The sequence below is a fragment of the Drosophila elegans genome, unplaced genomic scaffold (genome assembly GCF_018152505.1).
Source record: "Drosophila elegans isolate 14027-0461.03 unplaced genomic scaffold, ASM1815250v1 contig_468, whole genome shotgun sequence".
Taxonomy (NCBI): Eukaryota; Metazoa; Arthropoda; class Insecta; order Diptera; family Drosophilidae; genus Drosophila; species Drosophila elegans.
In genome coordinates, this window is record NW_024545855.1 from 360081 (window position 1) to 384542 (window position 24462).

General features: G+C 40.7%; 1 protein-coding gene across 7 annotated transcripts in view; it reads right to left on the minus strand.

Moving 5' to 3' along the window:
- Nucleotides 1-24462, minus strand: part of LOC108148721 (sterile alpha motif domain-containing protein 5-like) — a 169847-nt gene that overhangs the window by 46485 nt on the left and 98900 nt on the right. Inside the window, exon 5 of one of the 7 annotated variants that reach the window (XM_017268368.2) lies at nt 18371-18394. The exons of the other annotated variants lie outside the window; for them this stretch is intronic. Within the exon in view, the coding sequence (XP_017123857.1) occupies nt 18386-18394 (9 nt within the window). The 3' untranslated portion in view covers nt 18371-18385. Of the gene's footprint in view, nt 1-18370; nt 18395-24462 lie in introns of those variants that run through there. 7 annotated transcript variants of the gene reach the window in all.

Consider the following 24462-nt stretch of genomic DNA (forward strand, 5'->3'; position numbering starts at 1 on the left):
GAGCAAATATCAGTCATAAATTGCTCAAGATCCCAAATAACTGATTGGTTTATGACCATTAGTGTTGTTTGCTTAGTTGTAAATAAAAATCACAACCTGCCACACTTGAAGCTCAAGACAAACACTCTTCATTTAAAGCTTCGCGGCGAGAAAGAGAAAGGGTTTCGGCAAAAAGCAGAGACAACACTTAAAGTAAAGCCAAGTGCCCAGACAGTCGCAGAGCGAGATGGCAGTACTCAAGGGGGAAAGAGAAAGGTTGATAGTAGTGCTCTTCTTTGCCTGTGTTTCATGCTCCATTTGGCAGACAACAAGAATGAAACTGTTGGGGGAATGGAAATAATGGGGGCTAAAAGCGGAGGAACCATCAGCAGCAGCATCAGCATCAGCAGCAGCAGCAGCATCAGCATCAGCTGCACTTGAAACAACGTCGCACATGTTTCAGTCTCGCTATATCCTCCTGGTATATCCCTCCTTCTCCGCTTTTACCCCCTCACTTCCCTTCGCTACGTGCCGCTGCTGTTGCACTAATGAAGTCTCAAAGGCGCGATTAAAAATGTAACTTGTGCGCAAAATAAAAAAAAAACACTACACAAAAGAGGATGCTTAAAGGTTCAAGTTTTTAATACTCTACCGAATAATTGCTCCCTTAGTACTTAGAAATATTAGTGTTCAAAACAAAGTTTAGTAAACTGTTATCATAGCAAAATTTAAAAAAAATATTTATATTTGAAAACTGGTTCCTTTTTAAAGATATTATTAACTCGATTTAAAACAACATTGAATTGAAAAAGTCAGAGGTTGCTAAGATATATGTAGACATAAACTATGTACGTAATAAACTAGCTGATTTTAAGACCCATTTGAAATGGTAATTATATTTATAATTACATACATTGTAGAGCAATAAAATCAATTCCAAATAATTTATTAAACTTCAAAGGCCATTAAACTTCTGTCCTCAATTAAAGTACCCTCTTTGAGGGCATCACTAAAACTACGCTCAAGATTCCTACAGTCGGAGTCACATGCAAAACGCAGATAAAAAAGCAAACATGCCGTTGGTCTTAGAATGGAAGGGGGCGTGTGGAAAAGGGGCGGAGAGGCGGTAGTAGAAGTGGGCTGGGCTCGTTGGCGTTGATGCGCTGCCAGAGTGCTGCTTCAACACTTTCAGCAAGCACAACTTCGACTTCGGGGAAGGTAAAAGCGGGATGTGGAAATGGAGATGTAGATGGAGATGAAAAAACCGATTCCAGCTGGCCAAGCTAACTTCAAATGAAGTAAAGACAAAAAGCTGTAGCACATTTATCACAAAGTCGCAGCCAAAATAGAGATGGGGTGGGTGGGTGGTTGACTGACTTGGGTCTGATTGGAAGTTTGTTTTGCTGTTTGGGAGCTTAGTGGTCTAAAGACGAAGGGCGAAGGGTTTAGTAACGATACCAAACACCCACTCCGCCTCTTCGAGGACATTCTCCTGTTCTTGTTTTATATAGATACGCATGACATTGAAAAATTTATTGCTCGCTTGTGAGTTGGCCAGCTGAAAATTGGAGGATTGCAAAAGGAGGAGCAATGGAGAGGTGGTAGTGTTCCAGGGGTTGTGTCAATGTCAATGTTGAAACGCCCACGGGGGTGGCTTCCATACTCCCGTTTCACTCTCTATCTCTATCACTCTTTGCCACTTAACACCTCAACAGGAGGGTGGTAAAAACTGAAATGCAATTAAAAACGTATTTTTTTCGCTATTCATTTTGAGCTGCGCCAGCGGATCTTGACATTTGCGTGATAAATGAAACAACAATCAGCAGATGAGATAAGTTCTCTTATCTAGCTCAGGCTGTCTCATTACACAGTCAGTAATTGGGAACACTTTAATATCAAATAATATCGGAATGAAATTTAGTTTAAAATTTATTTCGAAGGTCGTGGCAAGTTATATTATCATCATTATCATTAGTTTTGTATACTAGTCTGTCATATTTAACATATAAATAAATAATAAAGTTCTAAAATATTAAACAAAAAAAAAAATAATCCAGCAAGCCCCACGAAAATCGTGCAAGAAAAAGTATTTATATAATTTCCTTATGTTTAAGGACTTATTTTAAATCCCGATATTATGAATGCAATTCCAAAGATGTCTATTATTTTTCTGTGTATTAATTTTTTTTTGAATATTCCCAGCTTTTCCATGTCCGAGCTCAGCTGTAAAATTACACTGGTTGTTAACATTTTCCTCCCCCGCTTTTCATTTGCGAAACGTTAAATGCATTGACTGTGAAATTCGCAATCCTTTCACACAAACACACACATTTAAATATATATGCATACATTTGCAAGTATATTTCACGCGCCAACGCAAATTTGAAAGCGAAATTCCGCTCGCACGGCCTTTCTCTTTTTTGTGCGTCCCCACGCCGCTTTCTCCACCCAGCCCTTTTCCGCCTTTCACCCTCTCATCGCCCTCTTTGCTACCCTTTCCATTTCTTTTTTGTCTATTTTTCGGCATTTAAATGTTTTACGGTGTCGTTTCTCTCGCTTTCTGTTCGTTCATTTCATTTGTTGGCTCCTGGATGCTGTTCCCCATTTTCCCGCCGGAGCTCAACCAGCATTTTACCACCCTCAATCCACCCACCTCTTATATTACAACCCCCCTCCTCACTCGCGGCTGTCTGTTGTTTGCGCCTCTTCAGCGGGTTTTAATTGCGTTTGTATTACAACACACAGGCGAAACAAACAGCAATGGCAATGGCAATGCCAAATGGCGATGGCGATGGCTATGGCAATGGAAATTTAAAGCATTTTACAACGTGCCTCCCCATTCCTTTTGCCCAATCCATCTACGCCCCTGACTTCTCCAAAAAGTTTATTATATTTCAGTTGAGCCTGATTTTTCTGCTGTTGCGCTTTTGGCGCCGAGCTGCCCGCTGCCCGCCCACGCCTTTTGCTAAATTAACTTAATTGTTTTTGCATGGAATTAATTTCATTGCATAAATTTTCACCTTCCCGGACTTCACCTCCTTCAGCTGTCAGCTTAAAGTGTGAAATGCGGCACCATTCGCATAATTTACCAGCCAAGTGAAAAATTTCCAGTCAGCCACTTGAAGGCCAAACAATTAATTATGCCCGGCTGCTGTGTAAATATTTAAATGTCTGAAATTAATGAAAAATACATTTCTCAAATAGCATAAATATTATCTTGGGTGCCGTTCTTCTGACAGGTTTAATGAGTTCATTTATATGCCGCATTTACACTTAAGCTTCGCTAGAGAAATGCTGAAAAACTGGTGATTGGCAGTTGCATTTCATGGTCATCTAAGCCCACAACTATTTTTTAATGCCTTATAAGTAGGATTGTTACTTTTTTATTTTGTGCTCCCATTTTGTTAACCATTTTTGTCTTAAGCTTGGCTAATTTGCATAGATTTGGCGGGCAATCAAAATGAAAACCCAGAATAAATGAATGAATAATGGCTGGAAAAAGATAACACTAAAGCTGCTCAACGAGTTGCTAGTGAGGGTTAAGCTTTCATTTTCCCTATTCTCTTTCTGGAGCATTTTTTCTCACATTTTAAATTGTCTGTTTTCATCTTCTCCCATGGGCTGCCTTTGTCCACAAAAAAAATCCCCTAGAGACTTTGCACACATAATTTTCACTTAGCAGCTAAAAACCGATTTCCATACTCATTTGTTTCGATTTGCCAAAGTCTCCAGGCATCAAGCAAGCTCAACCAACAATCAGCATAATTTCAGTTCACTTATAAGAAGAGAAAAAAATAAACGAAGAAAAACCTTTTCTCGAATGCTTTTCAATTTATTTATTTTTTTTTACTTCCATCCAAATACCGCTGCTGATGACACAAAGCAAAGCCCACGAGCAATATAAATGTCCTTTATACATATTAATATGAGAGGGAGGAAGTTTCAAAAAGCAACCTGAGCATTTAGAGAAGTTAACAAGGATTTAAAAGTGTTTGCGCACTCAGCGCTTGCATGTAAATCACTAGTTGTAGGGCGAGAGCGGGAGCCAATAAAGCTTTCGTCTGTTCGCTCTTGCGAATTCGCCCCGTCTCTCGCCACCGTAGCATAAGTTAGGTTCTAAGAGAAATTATTGAAATATAATTGTTAGTGATCCATCGAACACCATCGTAGCCACTCCTTTTCGTCGCGCTTTCGATATAGTTTACACTTTTTCGCAAATTAAAATCGCCCAACTACTGCGTTCACAAAGTTTTTTCGCGTTGTTAATACAAACTAGTATTAAATTTTCATGGTGACCCCGACGTGATCAGCAGTAGAGTTCGCGAGTTTAATTTTTTTGTCGGTGAAAACTATAAACAATACCATCAACAACAAATTTATTCGTGTCGGTTCGGCCAATAAATTAAATTCAATAATTTCGTCGCTGGAAGTTGCCGTTCTTGAAGTTGCGCCTGACGTTTCGGCAATTTTAATTGCTCAATTTGCTGCTGCCGCCAAATGGAAGACAAAAAGGAAGTTGCAATTATCAAGTCGGCCATCCAGGTATAGAGTGCCAAAAGTTGAAAGTTAATCTGTGGCGTTTTGTCAATTGTGTTTTGGCCCATCTTTCAACTTTTTGCATTCGTGTAAAAATCGGTAGATAGTGAGCATTCTAACCAAGAAATAAAAATTTGCATGTACTAACAACCAAAATTCTACAATAAACATAATATATTTCGAATTATGTATATGTGAATCGCTTTGGCCAAAGAACAAGCAATAAAATACTCGTCGTCGACCCAATTAGTGCGAACTTAATTCCCCCAACTTTCGTCGTAGTGAGCACCAATTTAGGGTATAAATAAACATAGCTGGAAAAAAGTGCAAATTGTGAAAATTGCATCTCTCAGAAAATTAGCGGCAATAACTTTCGCCGCAGTTTGTCCGAACATTCCCGCGCTTTTCAGAATTTTCCCGCGCTTTTCCAATTTTTCCGCGCTTTTCATAATTTGCGCGCATTTTGGCGTCAGGCTTATATATTCGTTGCCCTTAGTTATCGGTCAGTGTATCATTCTCCGTTAGCATCTGCATAGGAAGAGCCGCTAGCCGCGTACACATACACACGCACACCGACACCGCTGCCGCTATTTCGAGTTATCTTTCGTCGTTTTCGTTCTCGATCGCTGCAGCAGTGCAATTTTCGGTCTGCCTAAACGTTTGTTCGTTTTTTTCGGTACGCTTGAGCTTGAGCGGTAGCTCCCCTACAGTGCGTGCGTGCGGCATATACTGTCGCAGGGTTTATATAAAAAAAAATATAAAAACCCTATTTAGATTTTTCGCTGTAATTCTCTCGGCACTTAGCTCCCTTACACCGTGTGCGATCGGTATAGTACTCGTTGATTTTTTATTTTATTATTTAATAATAAAATTTTATTATTTATTTATTAAAAAATAATTTAATAAAAATAAATATTTAACACCTCTTCGATACCAACCAAATAAATACAAATAAACGCAATGGCAACTAAGGATATCGAAGAGCTTAAACATCAACGAGATGTCTGCATGAAAAGTATTAACCGAACTTATCGCTACTTAAAAGAAGCTAAATTATCTATAAATCCGGTCGAGCTTGAGTGTCGATTAGAGATTCTAAATACGCACATTGAAAATGCTTCACTTTTGCAAAACCAAATAGAAGTGAAAGATACAAAAGATGTATACCGCGAAGAGTTGGAAGAGAGGGCCGTAATGACAAAGTCATTGCTGATTTCAATTTTAAATAAGTCCAAACAAAATAATATCGAGAAATCCGCTCCGCCAGCAAATCGCCCGCCTCAATGCCGTCTGCCGAGCGTTGCTCTCCCAACTTTTAGCGGAAAACACTCCGAATTTAAAAATTTTATAAGCCTTTTCGAAACTTTCGTTGACAAAGATGACACTTTACACGATATTGAAAAATTCAATCATTTAATTTCGTGTTTAGCTGGAGACGCTTTAGGAACAGTTAGGGCCTTCCAAGTTACTGCGGAAAATTATCCCAAAGCCCTTGCTAGCCTGAAGCGGGTGTACGATAATGATTGTCTTATTTTTTTTGACAACATATCGACACTTTTTAATTTGCAAAAAATTTCCCAGCCTTCAGCTACAGCCTTGAGAACCCTCATCGACACGGTCACAGCCTTGTATGACTCATTGCTGTCTATTGGGGATGATAGACGCATTACTAATGCCATTTTAATACATCTGGTAATGAGCAAGGTCGATGCAGGAACTAAAAGAAAATGGGAAGAACAGTTAGATTATACTTCGCTTCCACTTTGGAGCGAATGTGAGGCGGCCCTCAACAGGCGTTACCAACACATGGTAGCAGAAGAGGCTTCCAAGCCTAAAACTGTTCCGCAGGCCCAATCTAACCCTAAGAAGAATGGAAATAGGAGTTTTTCGTTTGTCGCTGCCAGGAACGACTCTGTTCAATGCATGTATTGCAACTCAGCTGAACATCAGATTGGAAACTGCGCTTCCTTCGCAGCCCTGACAGTTCAGCAAAGATTCGATTTCGCTAAAAGAGCACCCTTATGCATTAACTGTTTAAGAAAGGGTCACACTGTCAAAAAATGCAAATCGAACAGATGTAGAGTGTGCAATTCCTCACATCACACTTTGCTACATATATATGCCCCAAACACAAATCTCGCGTTGCCACCTCCTTCTCAGCCCACGCTCATGCAGGAGTCTCCATCCACTTCGCATGTTTTGCATACGAATGCATCGGATCGAGTCATTCTTGCAACTGCTGTTGTGAGCGTCCAAACAAAAAGCGGCGAGTTTGTATTAGCTCGAGCGTTGCTCGACTCTGGTTCACAATTAAACTTTGTAACCGACGAGCTCGCTCAGAGGCTCAAAATTACAAGAGAGGACGTGTGCATGAGCTTGCGAGGCATTGGTGGAACTAATGCCCAAGCCACAAAAAAAATACACACGATTGTGAAGTCGCGAGTAGGGAACAGCCAATTGTCGTCCGATTTTTGGATTATGAAAAATATTTCTGGTTATCATCCGGATCAAGCGGTGAACACCAGCGGGTGGAGGGTGCCTGAAAATATTCAGTTGGCAGATCCATTCTTCTTCAAGCCCCAAAAAATAGATATGCTTATCGGCGCTGAAACATTCTTTGAACTTTTATCGATTGGCCAGATAAAGCAGGGCCCTGAATTCCCCATCCTACAAAAGACAGTTCTCGGCTGGATAGTGTCAGGCAGATGTGCCTCTGAAAATAATAAAAACGCTGAAAAAATGGTACATCTCAGCTGCCAGGAGGAAGCGTTGGAGTCAATTGACACAACCCTGCAGAAATTTTGGTCTGTGGAGGACTTGCCGCCCAAGGCTAAAGTCCATACTCCTGAGCAACAACTCTGTCAACAACACTTTGAGAAAAATACTCAAAGATTGTCGTCCGGTAGATTTTCGGTTCGTTTGCCGTTTAAATCTGACCCAAATACTCTTGGTTCGTCATACGAAGTTGCGAAACGTAGATTTTTGTCGCTAGAAAGGAAATTGTCAAAGGACCCTTCGCTGAAGAAGATGTATATTGAATTCATGGAGGAATATGTTTCACTGGGCCACATGTCTTCCACCAATGACAAAATTCCGAATACTCCGCACTATTTCATTCCGCACCAATGCGTTTTACGGCCACAAAGTACTTCAACTAAGTTGAGAGTAGTTTTCGATGCATCGAGCCGTACTTCTACGCAGGTAGCGTTGAATGACATCTTGATGGTAGGCCCAACTATTCAAGAGGAGCTGTACTCGACTCTGCTTCGGTTTAGATTGCATAAGTTTGCCCTTGCGGCCGACGTCAAAAAGATGTATCGCCAAGTGATGGTGGACGAAGCTGATCGTAACTTCCAGCTCATAGTATGGAGACGAGATCCTTCTGAGTCCCTGAAAATCTTTAAGTTGAACACCGTTACATATGGAACTTCGCCAGCACCCTTTTTGGCGATTCGGTGTTTAATGCGGCTAGGAGAGATGGCGCAAGCAACTCATCCAAAAGCCGCAAAGGTTATTCAGAATGATTTTTATGTTGACGATTTGTTGACTGGCGCCGGATGCGTTGAGGACCTGCAAAGCCTTCGAGACGAAGTTTCTCAGGTCTTGCAAGAGGCAGGCTTTGAATTGGCAAAGTGGTTTTCAAACTGCCCAGAGTTATCCGCATCTGACAGCGCTGTAATGCCACTTATGGCAGACTCAGACGTAACCAAGACCCTTGGCGTGGTTTGGTTACCGGTTAAAGATTACTTTCAATTTCGGTTGGATGACTCTTTCCTGGATCTTCGCGCGACAAAACGAAATATTTTGTCGGTGACTGCTCGACTTTTCGACCCACTTGGCCTCTTGTGTCCTTTGGTCACAAAGGCAAAGATGTTGTTGCAGGAACTGTGGCTTCGAAAATTAGATTGGGACGAGTCGCTACCGATGCAGTTGCTCACGTCGTGGGAGACGTTTAAAGCAACGCTTCTGCAGCTGCCTAAAATTAAGGTATCGCGATTCGTCAACACAGATCCACAAGTCCCGATTCAAATACATGGTTTCGCTGACGCTTCCATGCGAGCGTATGGAGCGTGCATCTACGTTCGGACTCAAACTGCTGAAGGTTTGAAAGTGTCTTTATTGACCGCCAAATCGAAAGTAGCTCCCCTCAAGACGAAAACTTTGCCTCGCCTTGAGCTGTGTGCAGCTCACCTTTTAGCAGATCTCTATAATCGTGTCAGGCCATTGCTAAATTCTCCCATTGAGAATGTTTTCCTGTGGACAGACTCCGAGATCACTTTACACTGGATTAAAACCCATCCCTCGTCGTTGTCGGTTTTTGTTTCGAACCGGGTTGCAGAAATTCAGGAGTGGTCGGAGAAAGCAATTTGGAGACACGTTCCCACGAAAGTCAACCCAGCAGATATAGTGTCCCGAGGATGTGACGTAGAGGAGCTTACAACGTCCATTTGGTTCGGTGGGCCTTCGTTCTTGCTAGACTCAGAAAATAATTGGCCTGTAAATAAACATTTCGAACTGCCGGCTGATGTAATGTCGATGGAGCTACGCAAATCGGCAATAGCTCTCGTAGTCAGCCCAGAGCCAAATTATGTGCTTCAGAAAATAGAGTCCTTTTCGTCGCACCTGAAGCTTCTGAGAGTTTTCGTGTGGGTTTTTCGTTTTATTCAAAGGTGCAGAAAGGTGTCGAAGCCCTTTGAAAAAAGTATTTCGCCAAGAGAACTGGATTTCGCTTTTGATAAAATTGTCGAAGTTGTCCAATTTCACGAGTTCAGGGACGACATAAGTAAAATTCGGAAGAATAAACCGGTAGCAACGAATATTCAAAAGTTAAACCCTTTTCTTCAGGAAAATAAATTGGATTGGTGCTCATCGACATTGCTACGAGTTGGGGGTCGGTTATTGAATGCTCCTATCCCGTACGAAGCCAAATTCCCGTTGTTGCTGTCTAAAAGCTCACAGTTCGTCAGATCCTATGTGTCATACCTGCACGTTACGAACTGTCACGCTGGCCCACGAGCTCTCGTAAGTCGTCTGCGCGAGAAAATCTGGCTAGTTAATGCTCAAGAAGTCTGCCGACGAACAGTTCGGTCGTGCATGCGCTGCTTTCGCTGTAAGCCGCAACTTTTGACGCAAATTATGGGAAACTTGCCAGCAGATAGACTTCGAGCTCTCCGCCCGTTCAATATTTGTGGCGTTGATTTTTGTGGTCCCTTCAGCACAACGTATCGTATCCGTGGTAAGCCACCGTACAAGTCGTACGTGGCCTTGTTCGTCTGTTTTGCGTCCAAAGCGGTCCACTTAGAATTAGTGTCTGACCTAACCACTGATGCGTTCTTGTTGGCATTTCAAAGGTTCGTGAGTCGTCGCGGGATTCCGGAGAAGGTGTGGTGCGACAACGCCACCAATTTCGTCGGCGCAGATCGCCACATGAGAGAGTTCCGAGCCCGTCTGGAGGAGCAGGGGGGCGGTATCGAAACATTCGCATCAAAAAAAGGATGCGAGTTTGCGTTCATACCGCCCAGAGCACCGCACTTCGGCGGACTATGGGAGGCAGGTGTGAAGTCTGCAAAGCACCTGTTCCTTCGGACGGTAGGCCAAGACCTCTTGACCGCGGAGGAGCTCGGAACTCTGCTCACCAGCGTGGAGGCCGTGCTCAACTCCAGGCCCCTCGGCGCTCTAAGCAGCGACCCGAACGACGGCGAGGCCCTGACCCCCGGGCACCTGCTCATCGGCGGCCCTCTTCTGGCCCCACCATCAGCGGCGCTCCCGGACCAGATCAGCCTGACCTGCTTGCGACGATGGCGAGGTGTCTCGTCTCTCAGGCACAGGTTTTGGCAGCGATGGTCCCGGGAGTACATCTCCAGCCTCCAACAGCGGTCCAAGTGGCACCAGGGGGAGCCCAACCTCGTCGTGGGAGCGCTCGTCGTCGTCGCAGAAGACAATCTTCCGCCCCAGCAGTGGAGGATCGGACGAGTGGTAGCGGTGCACGCCGGCGCCGATAGCAAGGTTCGCGTGGCGGACGTCAGGACGCAGGACGGCGAATATCGGCGAGCTGTTCACCGACTGGCCCTGTTGCCCGTTCTGGGCTGAAGGACGTCGTCCCTTCAGAGGGGGCGGTGTTTGCGCACTCAGCGCTTGCATGTAAATCACTAGTTGTAGGGCGAGAGCGGGAGCCAATAAAGCTTTCGTCTGTTCGCTCTTGCGAATTCGCCCCGTCTCTCGCCACCGTAGCATAAGTTAGGTTCTAAGAGAAATTATTGAAATATAATTGTTAGTGATCCATCGAACACCATCGTAGCCACTCCTTTTCGTCGCGCTTTCGATATAGTTTACACTTTTTCGCAAATTAAAATCGCCCAACTACTGCGTTCACAAAGTTTTTTCGCGTTGTTAATACAAACTAGTATTAAATTTTCAAAAAGGTTTTTGCTGTCAAGCACACACAATAAGTGTATAAGTACAAGGATATGTGCTGCAATGCAGCTGACAATAAAAAAAAATTGTCCATAAATAAGACGCGCAAATTGTCAGCAGGCCAAGCACATGCGATTAAGATCCTTTAGAGAAATATACGCAAATTTTCAACGAACATGAGAAAATATGTTAAGGGTGCTTTTTTTATGCCTCTTACTAAATTTTCATTTTGTAAATGAAATTTTTTGTTGTTGGCGCCATCAACTTTGTCTTCTAGTTTATCTCCATTTTTTTATAATACTTTTTTTTCTGTTTGTCGCTCCCGTTTAATTTTGTTTATGTCAACACATGTCCTTGGCAGCTGGCAGACGACTAAAACGCGTGCATGGCAAGCAGTTTAATTTCATTTCAATCACGCTAAAAGCAAAACATAATAATTTCTCAAGCTGTCTAAAGTAAAAAAAGGCAGGATGGTGATGTTTGGGACTCAACGGAAAAATGAGAAATAATACAGCCACTTGAGTTTCTCTTTTTGATTTTGGCCGATTCATAAATCACTTGGTTTTGTTGTCTAAAATCTACCTTTTAATAAAATAGTTAAATAGAGAACGATTAGCTTAGCTATGGGGATGTTATAAATAAATATCAATTGCAATCAGTGGGACAAATCGTAAGAACTCAAGCACACAAGTATAAATCTGCCAGCATACAAACTAATTTGTTGTACAACTTCTTTGTTTTTTTTACATCACCTCATTTAAAGAAGTAAAGGGTGTTTCCTCTTCGTTTAAGACCATCATAGCAAAATTCACATTTTTAGTCCCAGTTTTTTGGGAATTGACCTAGCCAACCATAATATATGGCATAGTCCACACAAAGATATGCAACTTTTTGGCTATTGATGGAAAAAGGTCTGTGTTTCGGCCCTTTGCCGTACACGTCCACTGTTGAATTATTAATGAAGCGTCCAAATTGTGTTGGCCAACATATGGCTTTGTTTGGCCAAAACAACCACCAACACTTTGTATGCTGAAATTTGATTCTTTGAATTGGGATTTTTAAAGCCTTGAATTATACATAAATAAACATTTGGGGAGATCGACCTTGAGGAATTTTCGTGAAACCCTATTTTGCCATCGGCTTTAAAATATGTGTATTTAATTTTTTGCGTTGTAGCAGGGCAAACAAGGCCTTAATTAAATTAACACAACAGACCACATACTCCTGTTCAACCACTCCTGTGCACACACACACTATGTGGGAGTGTTTGTGGGCAGCAAAGTAAGCAATTTCAGCGAGTGTTGTTTTTTCCCCCGATTTTCAGCCATCCCGCTGCTGGCTGATTTTTATATAATTGCATGTCGTTGTGTGTGCAGCAGGTGCAGCCATTAATTTCAGCTTTTGCTGCTCTTAACATATCTGCTATGCCGCTTGAAATTCCCTTTTCTATTTTCTGCGGTTCTTGCAAATTTTTGTGGTTATTGTAAGCTACCTTTTAAATTTACAAATTTACCTTTCTGTTGTTAATGTTGCTTAAAATATTGATGCTTTCTTTCCGATTAAGAGCTGCTTTCATGAAGCAATTACTAAAACTTATAATATGCAGACAATTTAAGGGATACAATTTATTTTTCAACTTAAGGGAACTTCTGTATCTAATAAATACTATTATTCCTTGCGGTGTCTGTTGCCATGGCAAATCCTTCTACTCAGGCTACTGCTGTTTCTTTAATTGTTAATGTTGCTGCTGCTGCTGGTGTTAATAGTGTTGCCACTACTTTTGTTACTTTAACTGTTGCTTCTGTTTCTGGTCGTAGATTACGTTGTTGCTGCTGCTACTGCTGCTCCTGCTGCAGTGACTGCTCCTGTTGATCCTGTCGTTGCTCCTGCTGTGCATTAAAAAGCCACTTTGCGGCTTCCTGTGGTCACCGCCCACTTTTGGCATGCTCCCGACGCTCTCGACCTCGTGCAAATTTGTGGGCGTCGAACTTTAAATCGCCTCTGTGCGAAGTTCGTTTCTGGTTTGTTTGTTTTCTTTTTTAAGGCGTTATATTGGTTTTTTATTTGCATTTTTGTTTGCCGTTTTTTTTTAATGCCACCCGACTGGGCCGGCCGAGCGCCCACATAACGACGACGACAAGTGCATTGGCATAAAAAGGTAAGAACGGTCCATCGGGTTTATGCCTCTTATCTAATCCTTTGCAGCACAACTTGGCGAGCTGCTACCTTTTCAGAAGTTTTAGAAGGAGGCAGGCGGAGGAGTGAGTCCTTTTGGCCAGTTCGGCTTTCGGCTTTTATGAGGCATCGTAAAAATTTTTGTGGCTGTGCGCGCTCGTTTTGGGCTCTAAACAACAAACATGCCAACACACAAACTCAAGTACAAACACAACGAGAACTAAACCAACGTGCGCCTAGAAATATGCTATACAATTTTAATGCCCAAAGGAGGTAGTGCCCATAAGCCAGAAGTAAAGTTTATATTGTCGACGTTTTTATTGATATCGTAAAATTTGCAAAGTCCAACACGAAACCTGGTCCTGGTCTTGGTCCCTTTGCCCTTCTTTACCGTACTCCCCCTCCCCCACGATTTTCATGGCCCTACCTCACAATTTGCATAGTAAATTTATGAGACAATTACTGAGCATTTTTGATTTAATGACAATTATTGTCATAATTTTCATCAAAATTGCCTAGCTGGCTGGTTCCTCCCCGTTTTCTGTTTTTGGCCTATACTTTTATTTTCGGTTCTTTTATTTTGTGCCACTTTCGTGTCTCACACAAAACACAAAAAAAAAAAAAAAAAAAAAAAATATCAAGGGAGAAAAGAGTAAGGCGGAAAACTTTATATTTATGCGTTTTCGTGGCTCATGAATTTTGGAGCACGCTCGAGTCGCAGGCGAGTCAGTCAAGTCGAGTCAACTTGGGACTTTCTTCTGGCCATAAACTGTCTGGCATGTCTGCCTTTGGGTCTACTATAATACACGGCCTTTTTTCTCCTAAGTGGAGGTCCTCGTTTTGCATATTACGGCCGCGGCACTCACGAACTGCGACTCATTTCAATTAAACAGTCACGCAATTTCCTGATGGAATTGTCTGCTTCGCAGCCATAAATCAACGATTTCCACGATTTCGGGTCAATTTTGTGGATTTATGGCCGGGAGAGTGCGGCAGGTGGAGGAGGTTAATCGGAAGTTATTGACGGGCGTTAAATTTTTTTGCCGTCCATCGCACAAGGCAATCGGTTTTGGTGAGTGGTGCCAGGCACATTTCTAGAGCATAAAATTCTATCAATAGATTTCGCTTTGAAATTGATCAATTTACTTTGATAAGAAAAGTAATAATGCTGAAATTTTTAAATAAAGATATACCCTAATAAAACTATTATAATAAACTATGTTTTCGTTTAAAACTCATTTATAAATTTATTTGATTAAAAAAGCTTTTAACGTGAAACCGCATAGAATATAAAAATACCACTTTAACCGCAGTTCAAGTTGTCTATCCTGCATTTCACCCAATTCCCGTTCCCTAGATATTTTTCACCCTTAACAGTTTTGCGGTTTTTTCCCGTCTGGCATCAATAAACCGAACGCATCTCGATTTTGCCCAGCCCCCCAAATGATTCTTTTAAAAATGCAAACAAATTTCAGGGACGTTCCCTGGCTGCAGGTGTTTCATCCACGAGATGGGGCTACGTCGGGGCAACCACTCAATTTGTCACATTTGAAATACGATGACAAACAAAAGCAAACAGCAGCAGAGCAAAATCCAATTGCATTTTTATTTACAGAAATGCACTTGGCACTTTATCGCTTTGAATTCAATGCATTTAAAGGGAATGAAATAACAAAAAAATATAAAAAGATTTTTAAAAGCCTATGCCTGCCACCCTCGTATTTTCACTGAAGGAAAACAAGAAAATCAACTTAGAAATTATGACTCCTTGGTGATGCTGGGCGAAAAAGGAAAATTAAACTCGGCACACTCACACATACAGAATGAGAGAAACAAAAGAACAAAATCATAAAAAACATAAAATAAATGTAATAAAATAAGCAGAAGCAGGGAGACGGGGAAAATAAAGCCAACAATGCAATTTTCGGGGGCGTATGTGTAACAGGCCACAAAGGTCATAAAACCATATCAACGCCATTAAATGAACAACGCGTGGCGAAATCAGCAGGGGGTGTATAAGCCCTCCGTATATATATATATATTTGTTACACATAGAAAAAGTGAAGTTCTTAATTCAACAGTGAAGTTCTTAGTTCAATTATTTCAGGCATAAGTTTTTTAAATTTAAGGGGGTTACATAAGTTATAAGCCCAACAATTTAGTTCCTTATTTAAGTTAATTGTTATTTATTATTTATTTATGTAATCTCCCCTTTGCCTTCTTTTTTTTTTGCAGTGCATCTACACATTCGCTGTTGTGGTGGGGTGGTAAACTGAAACTGAAAATCATAAAAAAGTGCGCAACGGCAAAAAAAAAAACAACAAGCAACAAAACTTTTCCAGCAAGATGAGAAGCTACCGAGAGTGCGATGAAAAGGGGAATTCAGATGGGAATAGACGGGGAAATATATATATATATATATTTGCGGGGATGGGGGGTGTGAGATCTGCAGAACGATATACACCTTTATGCCAAAGACCCGTACACTTGTTGGGCACTCCGGCTGTTTAGACAATGTAAACGACGGAACACTAACAAAAAAACAAAAAAACGAAGGCACACACAAGACCAGGAATAAATACCGACACAACAAAAAAAAAGAAACTAAACAAACTGAAAGTGAAGCGAAGAGGACGAAATTCCGGCTGTGGCTGGCACTCAAGTGTGAGGACAAACAAATTTTTTACGTGTGTGTTCGTATTTCCAAGTGGGCGGGTGAGTGTCTGCGGCCATGTCAGCAAAATGTGGGCGCGTCAATGAAATTAAGGTCGAAAACGGAAAACAAAACAAAGCACACACCACACCTCACAATATAGCACAACACAACACAACCGTTTGAGAAGGATACAGAACAATCATCTAAAGAGTCACGGGTGAGGACTGAGAATTGTTTGCAAGACTCCTCGAGGGCAAAGTCTAATTGGTATAAATAAATTATGACGCCAAAATGATCTCGATTGAATTAAAAATGAAACTGGAAAAAAAGGTAGAATATTTGCACACTTTTTTAAATGCATTTATAAGATGGAAATCGAGTGTTACTATTTAAATTGATAATATAAATTGGATTGAAATCTTGCTGCCTAGAGGTTTAATATGCAAAATTATTACAGGCGTATATATATTATTATCCCTCTCTCTTTTACTGAAAAAGTTTTAATTTGCTCCAAAAAACCACTTGAAAGCTTAAAGTCTAAAACACTATTTCGCACATTTTAAAGGGCAATTTGCAGTCTTTAAATGTTTTGGGTGTAGCCAAGCGAAACGTAATGAGTTCTACGTTACCGTTACGTAACGTTAATGCCCAACCGTAACGATAACGATAGCAGCAATTAGTTTTTAATGTACTTACGCGGGGCATTTGCAACTTAATTAACTTTTGCCCGACTGCCAAAAAATAAAAAGCGAATGAACAAACGGAAGCTTATGGTAATGCATACGTGCATAGAACAGAGCAACAACATTAATGACCCAACAAAATGGTTGACCAACGTGTACATATATAGTATACATACAAATGTTTAACAACAATTATAGTTGTCTAGCTTTCTATGAAGAATCAGCAGGGGTATCGGCGGCCACTTTATCATTTTAATAAGCGCATTAAAAATGCAATTTCAATGCGCTAGTTTCACATAAACAAAACGATGGAAAAAAGGTGAGGGAAAACTGCTAGGAAAATGTTCGCCATATGCTCAGCAAACACACACACACACAGACACACATATGAGCTTGTTGAACGCTTGAGAGGTAAGGGAAAAATGAGAGGCGAAAGTCCCCGGCAAAATGCCATAATTTATGCTTTATGTCGGCACAAATTTTAAATGGCCACCAAAGTTCCAGCGGGCTTAAAGCGCATTAAGCCCCAACAAAAACAAAAGACAGAGACAGCAGGCGATAGGGTGTTGCACAAATGGGGGGCCAAAAGTGAGGCAATTTCATTTTGCACTTAATAAAAAATTTAATGGAGCCCACATCCCTCACAGAAACACATAGGAGAATATATGACCTGTAAATCAGGCGAAATGGTGGCCTTAAGTGAGCTTTAAACAATGCGAAACAAGATATGGCAGCTGAAAGTCTTAAAGATCCCTCAAAGTATCCAACTCCAACTTAACACTTAATCAAAGAGCATCAATAAACAGGGCCAGAGCACAATTTTACGACAAAGTTTTCCTTACGGCAACATAAAAATTAAAACCAGAAATGCGTGAAATATGTAAGCAGAAACTTTTTCAGGGTAATAAGCAACAAACGCAGTACATTTAAAACAAGCCATCATGATTTTATATAATAATTTAGGAAATCTTACAAAGTAATCAAGTTAATCAAATAACTTTCTTTATACCATCTATCAATAATTGATTTATGGTTTTTCGGTTCAGCTACATATAAATATCCCCAAGCGAAATTGGTGTATTTCCATCGAAAACGTAAAGTAAAAGTGCAAAAGGCGTGAAACATGTCAACACACAAGACTAATAACTTTTTCAGTATGCAAATAATGGATAAGAAAAAAATAACCTGGGCCAATCAAAAGTTTGTTGGGTTTTGTCAGTTCGTTTGCCCGAAACATTAAACGCTTATTAAAGCGATCGATGACAGATTACAGGTGGTCTCATGGCTTCCCAAAAAAAGGACTCCTCCTTCTCAGTTTAGGTCTCAAAGGGGGCAAAACAGCAGGAAAAGTCAACAAATTGACACATTAAAACAAATGAGGCCACTGGCAGCCAGACGACGACGACGACGACTAGCAGCTGTCGAAACGACATGGCCAACTAATGGAGCTTGTTATAGTTGCAGCTCCCAAAAACAAAAGCAGAGGAAAGCAAAGACCTCTGCACCAAAAAGTGATATAGCATACTTTTTCGGGCAGCCTCAAGTTAGTGCCAAGAAATTAACGCCCTGACGCGACGCGACAAATGTATTTTTCCCCATTTTTTTTCCACTTTCTCACATTTCCTTTTTTTGTGTACCATTTTTTACCCGAAACTTTTCTTGGCCAGCACCTGGCAGTCGAGGGGCGTTGCCTTCGAAACTTTGTCGCCGCACGCATAAATCAAGTTAATCATTTCGACGGGGAAAACTTCCCGGCAGCGCAAATTGGACATTTATATTTCCAAGCCTCCGGAAATAACTGCTAGCCCTCGGGTTCTGATTTATGATCTTTAACCTTGCACTTGACACTGCGGGCTTAGCCCAGATGATGAGTGTATTTATCAGAAACAAAAATTTTAAAAACCTGGAAGACGAGGAGGCCAAAATAATTCACGTTCATCAATCAGCTTACCTGCAATGAAAAGAGAGAGAAGTGCATTGATTAGAATTTTTGGCTTTCAAAAACTTAGCTTCATAAATGCAAATTTGCAATTCAAATCCATTGGCAATCAATAGCAGCAGCATCAGCAGCAGCAATAACAATAACCAAATTAAGTTTCAGCTAAACAAAAATGGCAAATGAATAATTTCTCTAGAGATTGAATAAGTTTCGAGTAGATAAAGTTGTCTTGGCCATATAACAATTTCTGGCCAGCAGCTAAAGGCATCGATGAAATGCAGGCTCCACCTACATAACAGAAAGTTGAACGGTGCGTTTCAGTACTGTATGATTTAAAATATATGTATCTCAAAACCTTTAATTAAAATCGAAATATGTTTTACATTGCCTCATTTTTATATGTTCGTAACTTTATGATTCCCAAAGTTATGGCAATAAATATGCTGCTGTCTGACAACTGACTTTAATGTCTTATGATCTTGACACGCACTGTCAGGCCGGGGAAATCAATAAGACCGGACCAAGAGCAATCAGAGCATACTGAAAACGGAAAACTGAGTGGAGGAAGTTGGCCATGTATATTCAATGGAAACTATTGAAAACAAGTTGAGCAAACTTTTAGCCAGAGTCAAGTATTGATGGGTATATTGTACATATTGAGCAAGGGAACCCAGGTGAGACAGTAATAAAATCCAAATTGAAATGTGAAAGAGTTGCTTGACTTTCCTTATGCACTTTTCCAAATGCAACCTGAATTCGCAAAGGGGGTGTGTGTGTGTGGGAAAGAAGGTCCTTGATTGGATGTGTGAATGCAGAGAGATTGACAGGCAAATGAGGGCACCACAAGTGCGTGACACGCGACGGAATACCGGACAGCAAACGGTAGCCACTGTGCGACAGGCAGACAGACACGGGCACAGGCCAAAGCTCAGGTAATCCTTTGGGGACATCATCCACATTCAGACACAGACTCAGACCCAGACTCACATACTGAAAAATTTAACAAAAATTTCATTGTGAGCCAGTCAGATGATCAAGTCTAATGGAAAGGGATAGCAAAGCGAGCAATCAGTCCTGGACAAAGGGGTGTGGAAACACTGAAAATTAATTCTGGAGTCTTAGGCCTCATTTTATATTTTAGAACTATATATTTTCAATTTTTATTTTATTTATTTATTTATTTATCACTATTACACTGAGCCCGGAAAATGTTTGTTGCAATTTAAATTCAATTTGCAACATTTTCAAATTTTTTTATTCAATATGATTTAAATAGAAGTTTTTCCTGACTGTATTTTTTGGTTTTCGAAAAATTGTAAGCTTGCGTGCCACTGCGTTTGCTTTGGCCAAGGGGAGATGGAGATGGACTCAAAGGATGGCCGAGGAATGGGCACTTTGGGGTTGAGGTTGTTGCAGACAGATGTCCTGGCTGGTCAGGATCGTGTGGTCAGCAAGGTGTGTCCGTTTGTTTTGCTGGGTGCGAGTGCGAAGCGTGTGTGCTTTTTGGATACCCACTTGGTTAGTTTTGGGGATTTTGTTTGTCTCGCCTGTTTGCACTTTGCATTTTCCCCTGAATCTCGAACTCCATTCCATGGCCTCAGGGCCATGCTTCATTATTTTTGCAAACTTTTTACTTAAATTCCATGAATATGTGTGCGTGTGTGTGTGTGACCACTTGACCATTTATGGTTAGCCAAAGCAATTTTCCATGCCTTGTTCGCTCGTTTATTGATAAATTAGTTTTGGACATTTGCTGACAGTTTTCTTGTGTTACCTCTGTGAAAATGCAATTATTGTTAATAAATGCCCTTTGTCCGTTGAAAAGGTAGAGAATTCAATTAAAACTGAGACAGCCAAAAACGAACGACAATGGCCTGTCAATTGCCAGGGAAGCATGTCTGTACTATAGTTGGGACAATCCCCGAGGTGGCATCAGCCTAATGGCTGAGATTGTATGACAAACTGTCACGAGCAGGCAGCGCAGCCATAAACAAATCCGCTTAGCTCGGCTTTTCTTCAAGTTTCCCTCGCCTTCCCTCCTTGTTCTGCAACTAATTTTCCTGGAAAATATCTGCGCAGAACGATTGGAGGTGGGGAAACAGCCAGCCAACTACTTAAGTTGCCTGCGTGTTGCAGCACTTTTCCGAGCGATAGAAAAGCAATTCACTTTGAAATTTGCACCTGTAAACATTGTCAAACAATCAGCGGGGGCGGTATGCTACAAATGGGGGCGTGGCTGGGCGTAAGGACAATGGCATAACACAGCACTTGAGTGCAGGAGGCCAGGCCACCTGATTTCGTTGTTGTTTTTCTTGTTTTTGCCGTGTCTTTGCAAATCGCCTTAGCTGGTAATTGTGTATATGAACACGGCAGTAGAAAAACGAAGGCCAGCAGCATCGAGAAAAGATTTCGAAAGCAGCAATCGATGGAAAGGGCATAAACAGAAAATACAAAGCAATATACACTCAGCAAATTAAAGACAAAATTGTAATACCAAATTGTAATATTAAATATTCAATATTAAAAACCTTTCTGATAATTTGTATGTTAACAATAAAAACAGTTTACCAACCAATATTTAGTAAGAGAGACCTTAAAGTCCTTCCATGTATTTAAAAATCAAAAATTATCAGTAAACACTTTGGGTTAAAGTTTAATTAAATATTAAAGCCCTACTGCTTATTTCAATAGATTAAATCTAGAAAAATAATACAAATCTTTAACTAACAGCCGTGTTTGTAATCCAAAGTCAAACATAAATAGTAAATACTTTCGAGTCATATGTTAAATTATAAAATTGTTTCAAGTGCAGAAAATGATAGGACGAAACAGGATAGTGGACCAGCAGTTCTAAGTGCTCGTTAGGCAACGCCTTCCATTTTTGCACAATGTGCTGACTTTGCTGCGTCCTGCGGCACTTCTTCCCCTTCGGTTGGCCAACTTTTTATGTCCCATCGTGAGACGTGAGATTGACCAGCTGCACCGACTGACTCCCTGGGCCAAGCAAATGCAATCATAAAATGTGTCATTATATTAAACTCAACTCTCAAGGCTCGCCCACTCCGCTGCAGTTGCTTATTTTATGCTTATTGAAAAGCCTGCAAGTATGCAAGCTTTTCCTTTTGCCATTTTGCCATTTTCTTATTTTCCCACTGCGGCTGCCACATGAGTCCCCGGTTTCGTTTCTTTAAGTACAAGCTTGGTATTCTGACCAAGAAAGTCCTACGAAAAACCGATTAAAGTAATATCGAAGTGCTAAATTGAAAACCGAAAGTTGTAAAGTTTTATCTTCAAACATTTTTACACAATATCAACTAACTAAACTTTTGCTTGCTGCATTTTTATGGCGAGAAAAAAGTTTTAGAACTCAGCTGTATTCACTCTTTTTGAATGAATATTTATTATTAAATTTTTGATAGCGTAATCCAAAAGGTGGATATTTTTTAGCAAGCTTCAATGGATGGCACCTCCAAATTTATTTTTTTAAGTGTGCTCTCCTTAAAGCTTGGAGTTCCAGCTTTTTCAATTTTCCTCTAATGGCTGGCAATTTTCAGCGGAAATCGTTGGGGCAGTGGCATCGGCAATGGCAGTATTATCATCATCGAACCTTCAACCAATTGAGCGGCAACAATCAGCTCGGAGGACCCAGAACATTATCATCATCATCATAATCATCATCATGGGCAACTTTTAGCATATTCACTTTCAATTTTCCCGTTTTCCACCCCCTATTCTCCCTGATTTTGCTTTTGTTCCCGTTTCGATTGCGATTTCGCTTTGTTTCGCTTTTGTAATTGATTTTCAACATTCATTAGATTTTTTTCTGTTTGTATGCTGAGCTGCTGACCTTCTCATTGCTTTTGAAAGAAGAAATATATTTTTGTTTTACCTCCAGCAGCTATATAGCTTGTTGCCTTTTGTTTCGCCTTTCAAATGGCTTTTGCCCGGGTTAAATGTTGCAGAATTTCACTTTAAATGCTTGTATTTGGCTTGGCTTCTCATTCTGCTCCCTTTTACACCCACAATTGTTTGAATTTTTACTTTCGCATGTGCGACTTGATTTCCGTTGCAAATGGCAGCTTCAAGAGGAGGCGGTTAGCGGTGGGGGCGTGGCATTATAAGTGATACTGAAAGCGTTTCTGCGCTGCTTTTTATGTGTGCCATTGTATTGCGGATTGGCAATGGCGCAGCTTTTGCCATTGTTAAATGGTGCGTATGATTTATATTTTATTTTGTATTTCTGTGTTTTTTCTTTATCGTTTTTCGTACTTTGTTGAATTTTTATGTTTTTAGGGTACCCTTTCGAGGATGATGGCCAGGCCAAGAGCGAGGGAGAAAAAATGTAAATGAGTCACAATTAAATGCACATTTTTGCTCACTTGATCAACAAAAAAAAAAAAAGGTAAGAAATCCCAAAGACCATGGTAAAAATTGTCCACATAAATTATGTCAAAATCGGTTGAGATAATGCACATGAAAAATGTGGGAAATGCTTCGAGAAAAGAAAACAAAACCAAAGCGTTTGCATGTTTGGGCCAAATAAACAGAACGAATTTCGACCAAATCTCGCCAAGAGAGCCGAACAAAACAAAGTAATAAACCCGAAAGGAATTCCATATAAACAAACAACAAAAATGGAAACGACGAACAAATTGTTTTGCAGGCATTTGGCGTGCCAAAAGGACGAACTGGGATAACAGGCCAGAAATGTCTAGCATTGCAAAACTAATAAAAAAAAAAAATGCCAGAAAAAAATGGAAAAAAGTGAAGCAAAACTCAAACACATTTTAAGCAATTTCACTTGCGAGCGAACGCAATAAAAATCAAGAATATTTGCAATGAATTTCCACCCGTTAAGAAAAACCCCTGCAACGTTGGTGGAAAAACCGAACGGCGAACGGAAAAGTAAATCGGCGGCAGCGATGGCGTCTGCAGATAAGACGGGAAGCCATTGAAACACACACGAAAGGATGGCATAAAGTCGAAAGGCGGAGAAATAGGGGTTTTAGAGGTATGGATAGGGATGTCGGAAAAACGATTAAGCTACAGGGTGCTTTTGAGCTGTAAAAACTGTAGTGACTCAACCACATAAGACAAAGCCAAGTCTCTTAAATTAAATTTATGTTCTGCTGCAAAATGTCAAGGAAATCCAAAGCCAAAGTTTTACTGTTTGTTTTTCAGTATAAGTTTAATTCCCTATAAATCAGTTAAAACAGATCTAAAGACTTAAGTTCGAATGTTACATAAGTCGTTTAATTTAACGGCATGTTTTATTTCCACTAAAGCTAAAAAACTATAAATAAGCCAGCATAATAATCTGTTTGTTAATCGAAAACCTATAATCCCAAATCAATGTTATTAAAACATGACTTAAACCTATATTAGCATTTTTATTTTAAATTCTGCATATACTTAGCCTGTTAAATTGGAAGCCGTAGTATTTTAACTTTGTATAAAATCACATTTAACCATCCTTAGAATGCCGAAACGCACTGTAGTGGCTTATTTTTGCCGCTTCTTTTGCTCTGCACATATATGCAAAAATGAAGTCGTGTGGCAGGCTGAATGAATATCTTTATGTCGAGAGGCGGAGAAATAGAGTGTGTCAGATGGGAAAAAAGGGAAAAAAGGAAAGCCTCAGTTGGCTACATGAACTGTATGTGTGGCAAATGGGAAATTGAATTTCACGCAAAGCGAAAACAAACCCAGCCAAGCAGCGGATGAAAAGGACATGGCGTCTGCTACTGCTGCCTGAGAAATATGTAATAAAATAATGCTTAAAGAAAATTTACGCCATCGGACTGGAAAGTTTCGAAGAGGACAACCGGGAGGGGGTTTCCCCGTTTTTGTCCCGCTTCAAAACCTTGTCGTGTCGTCGCACGTGCGAGCAGTCAAAATGAAAATCGAAAGCAATAAAAACTCCCCGCGACACAGCATGGCGTATACGTAATGTCAGGTAAGAAGCTCAGCATTTCAGCCAGCAATCAGAGGCAGTTGACAATGGCAAACCCTACTGCATACTTATTGGGTTTTAGAGGCGCCACCACATCGCACCACTACCGCTACCACAACCGCATGCA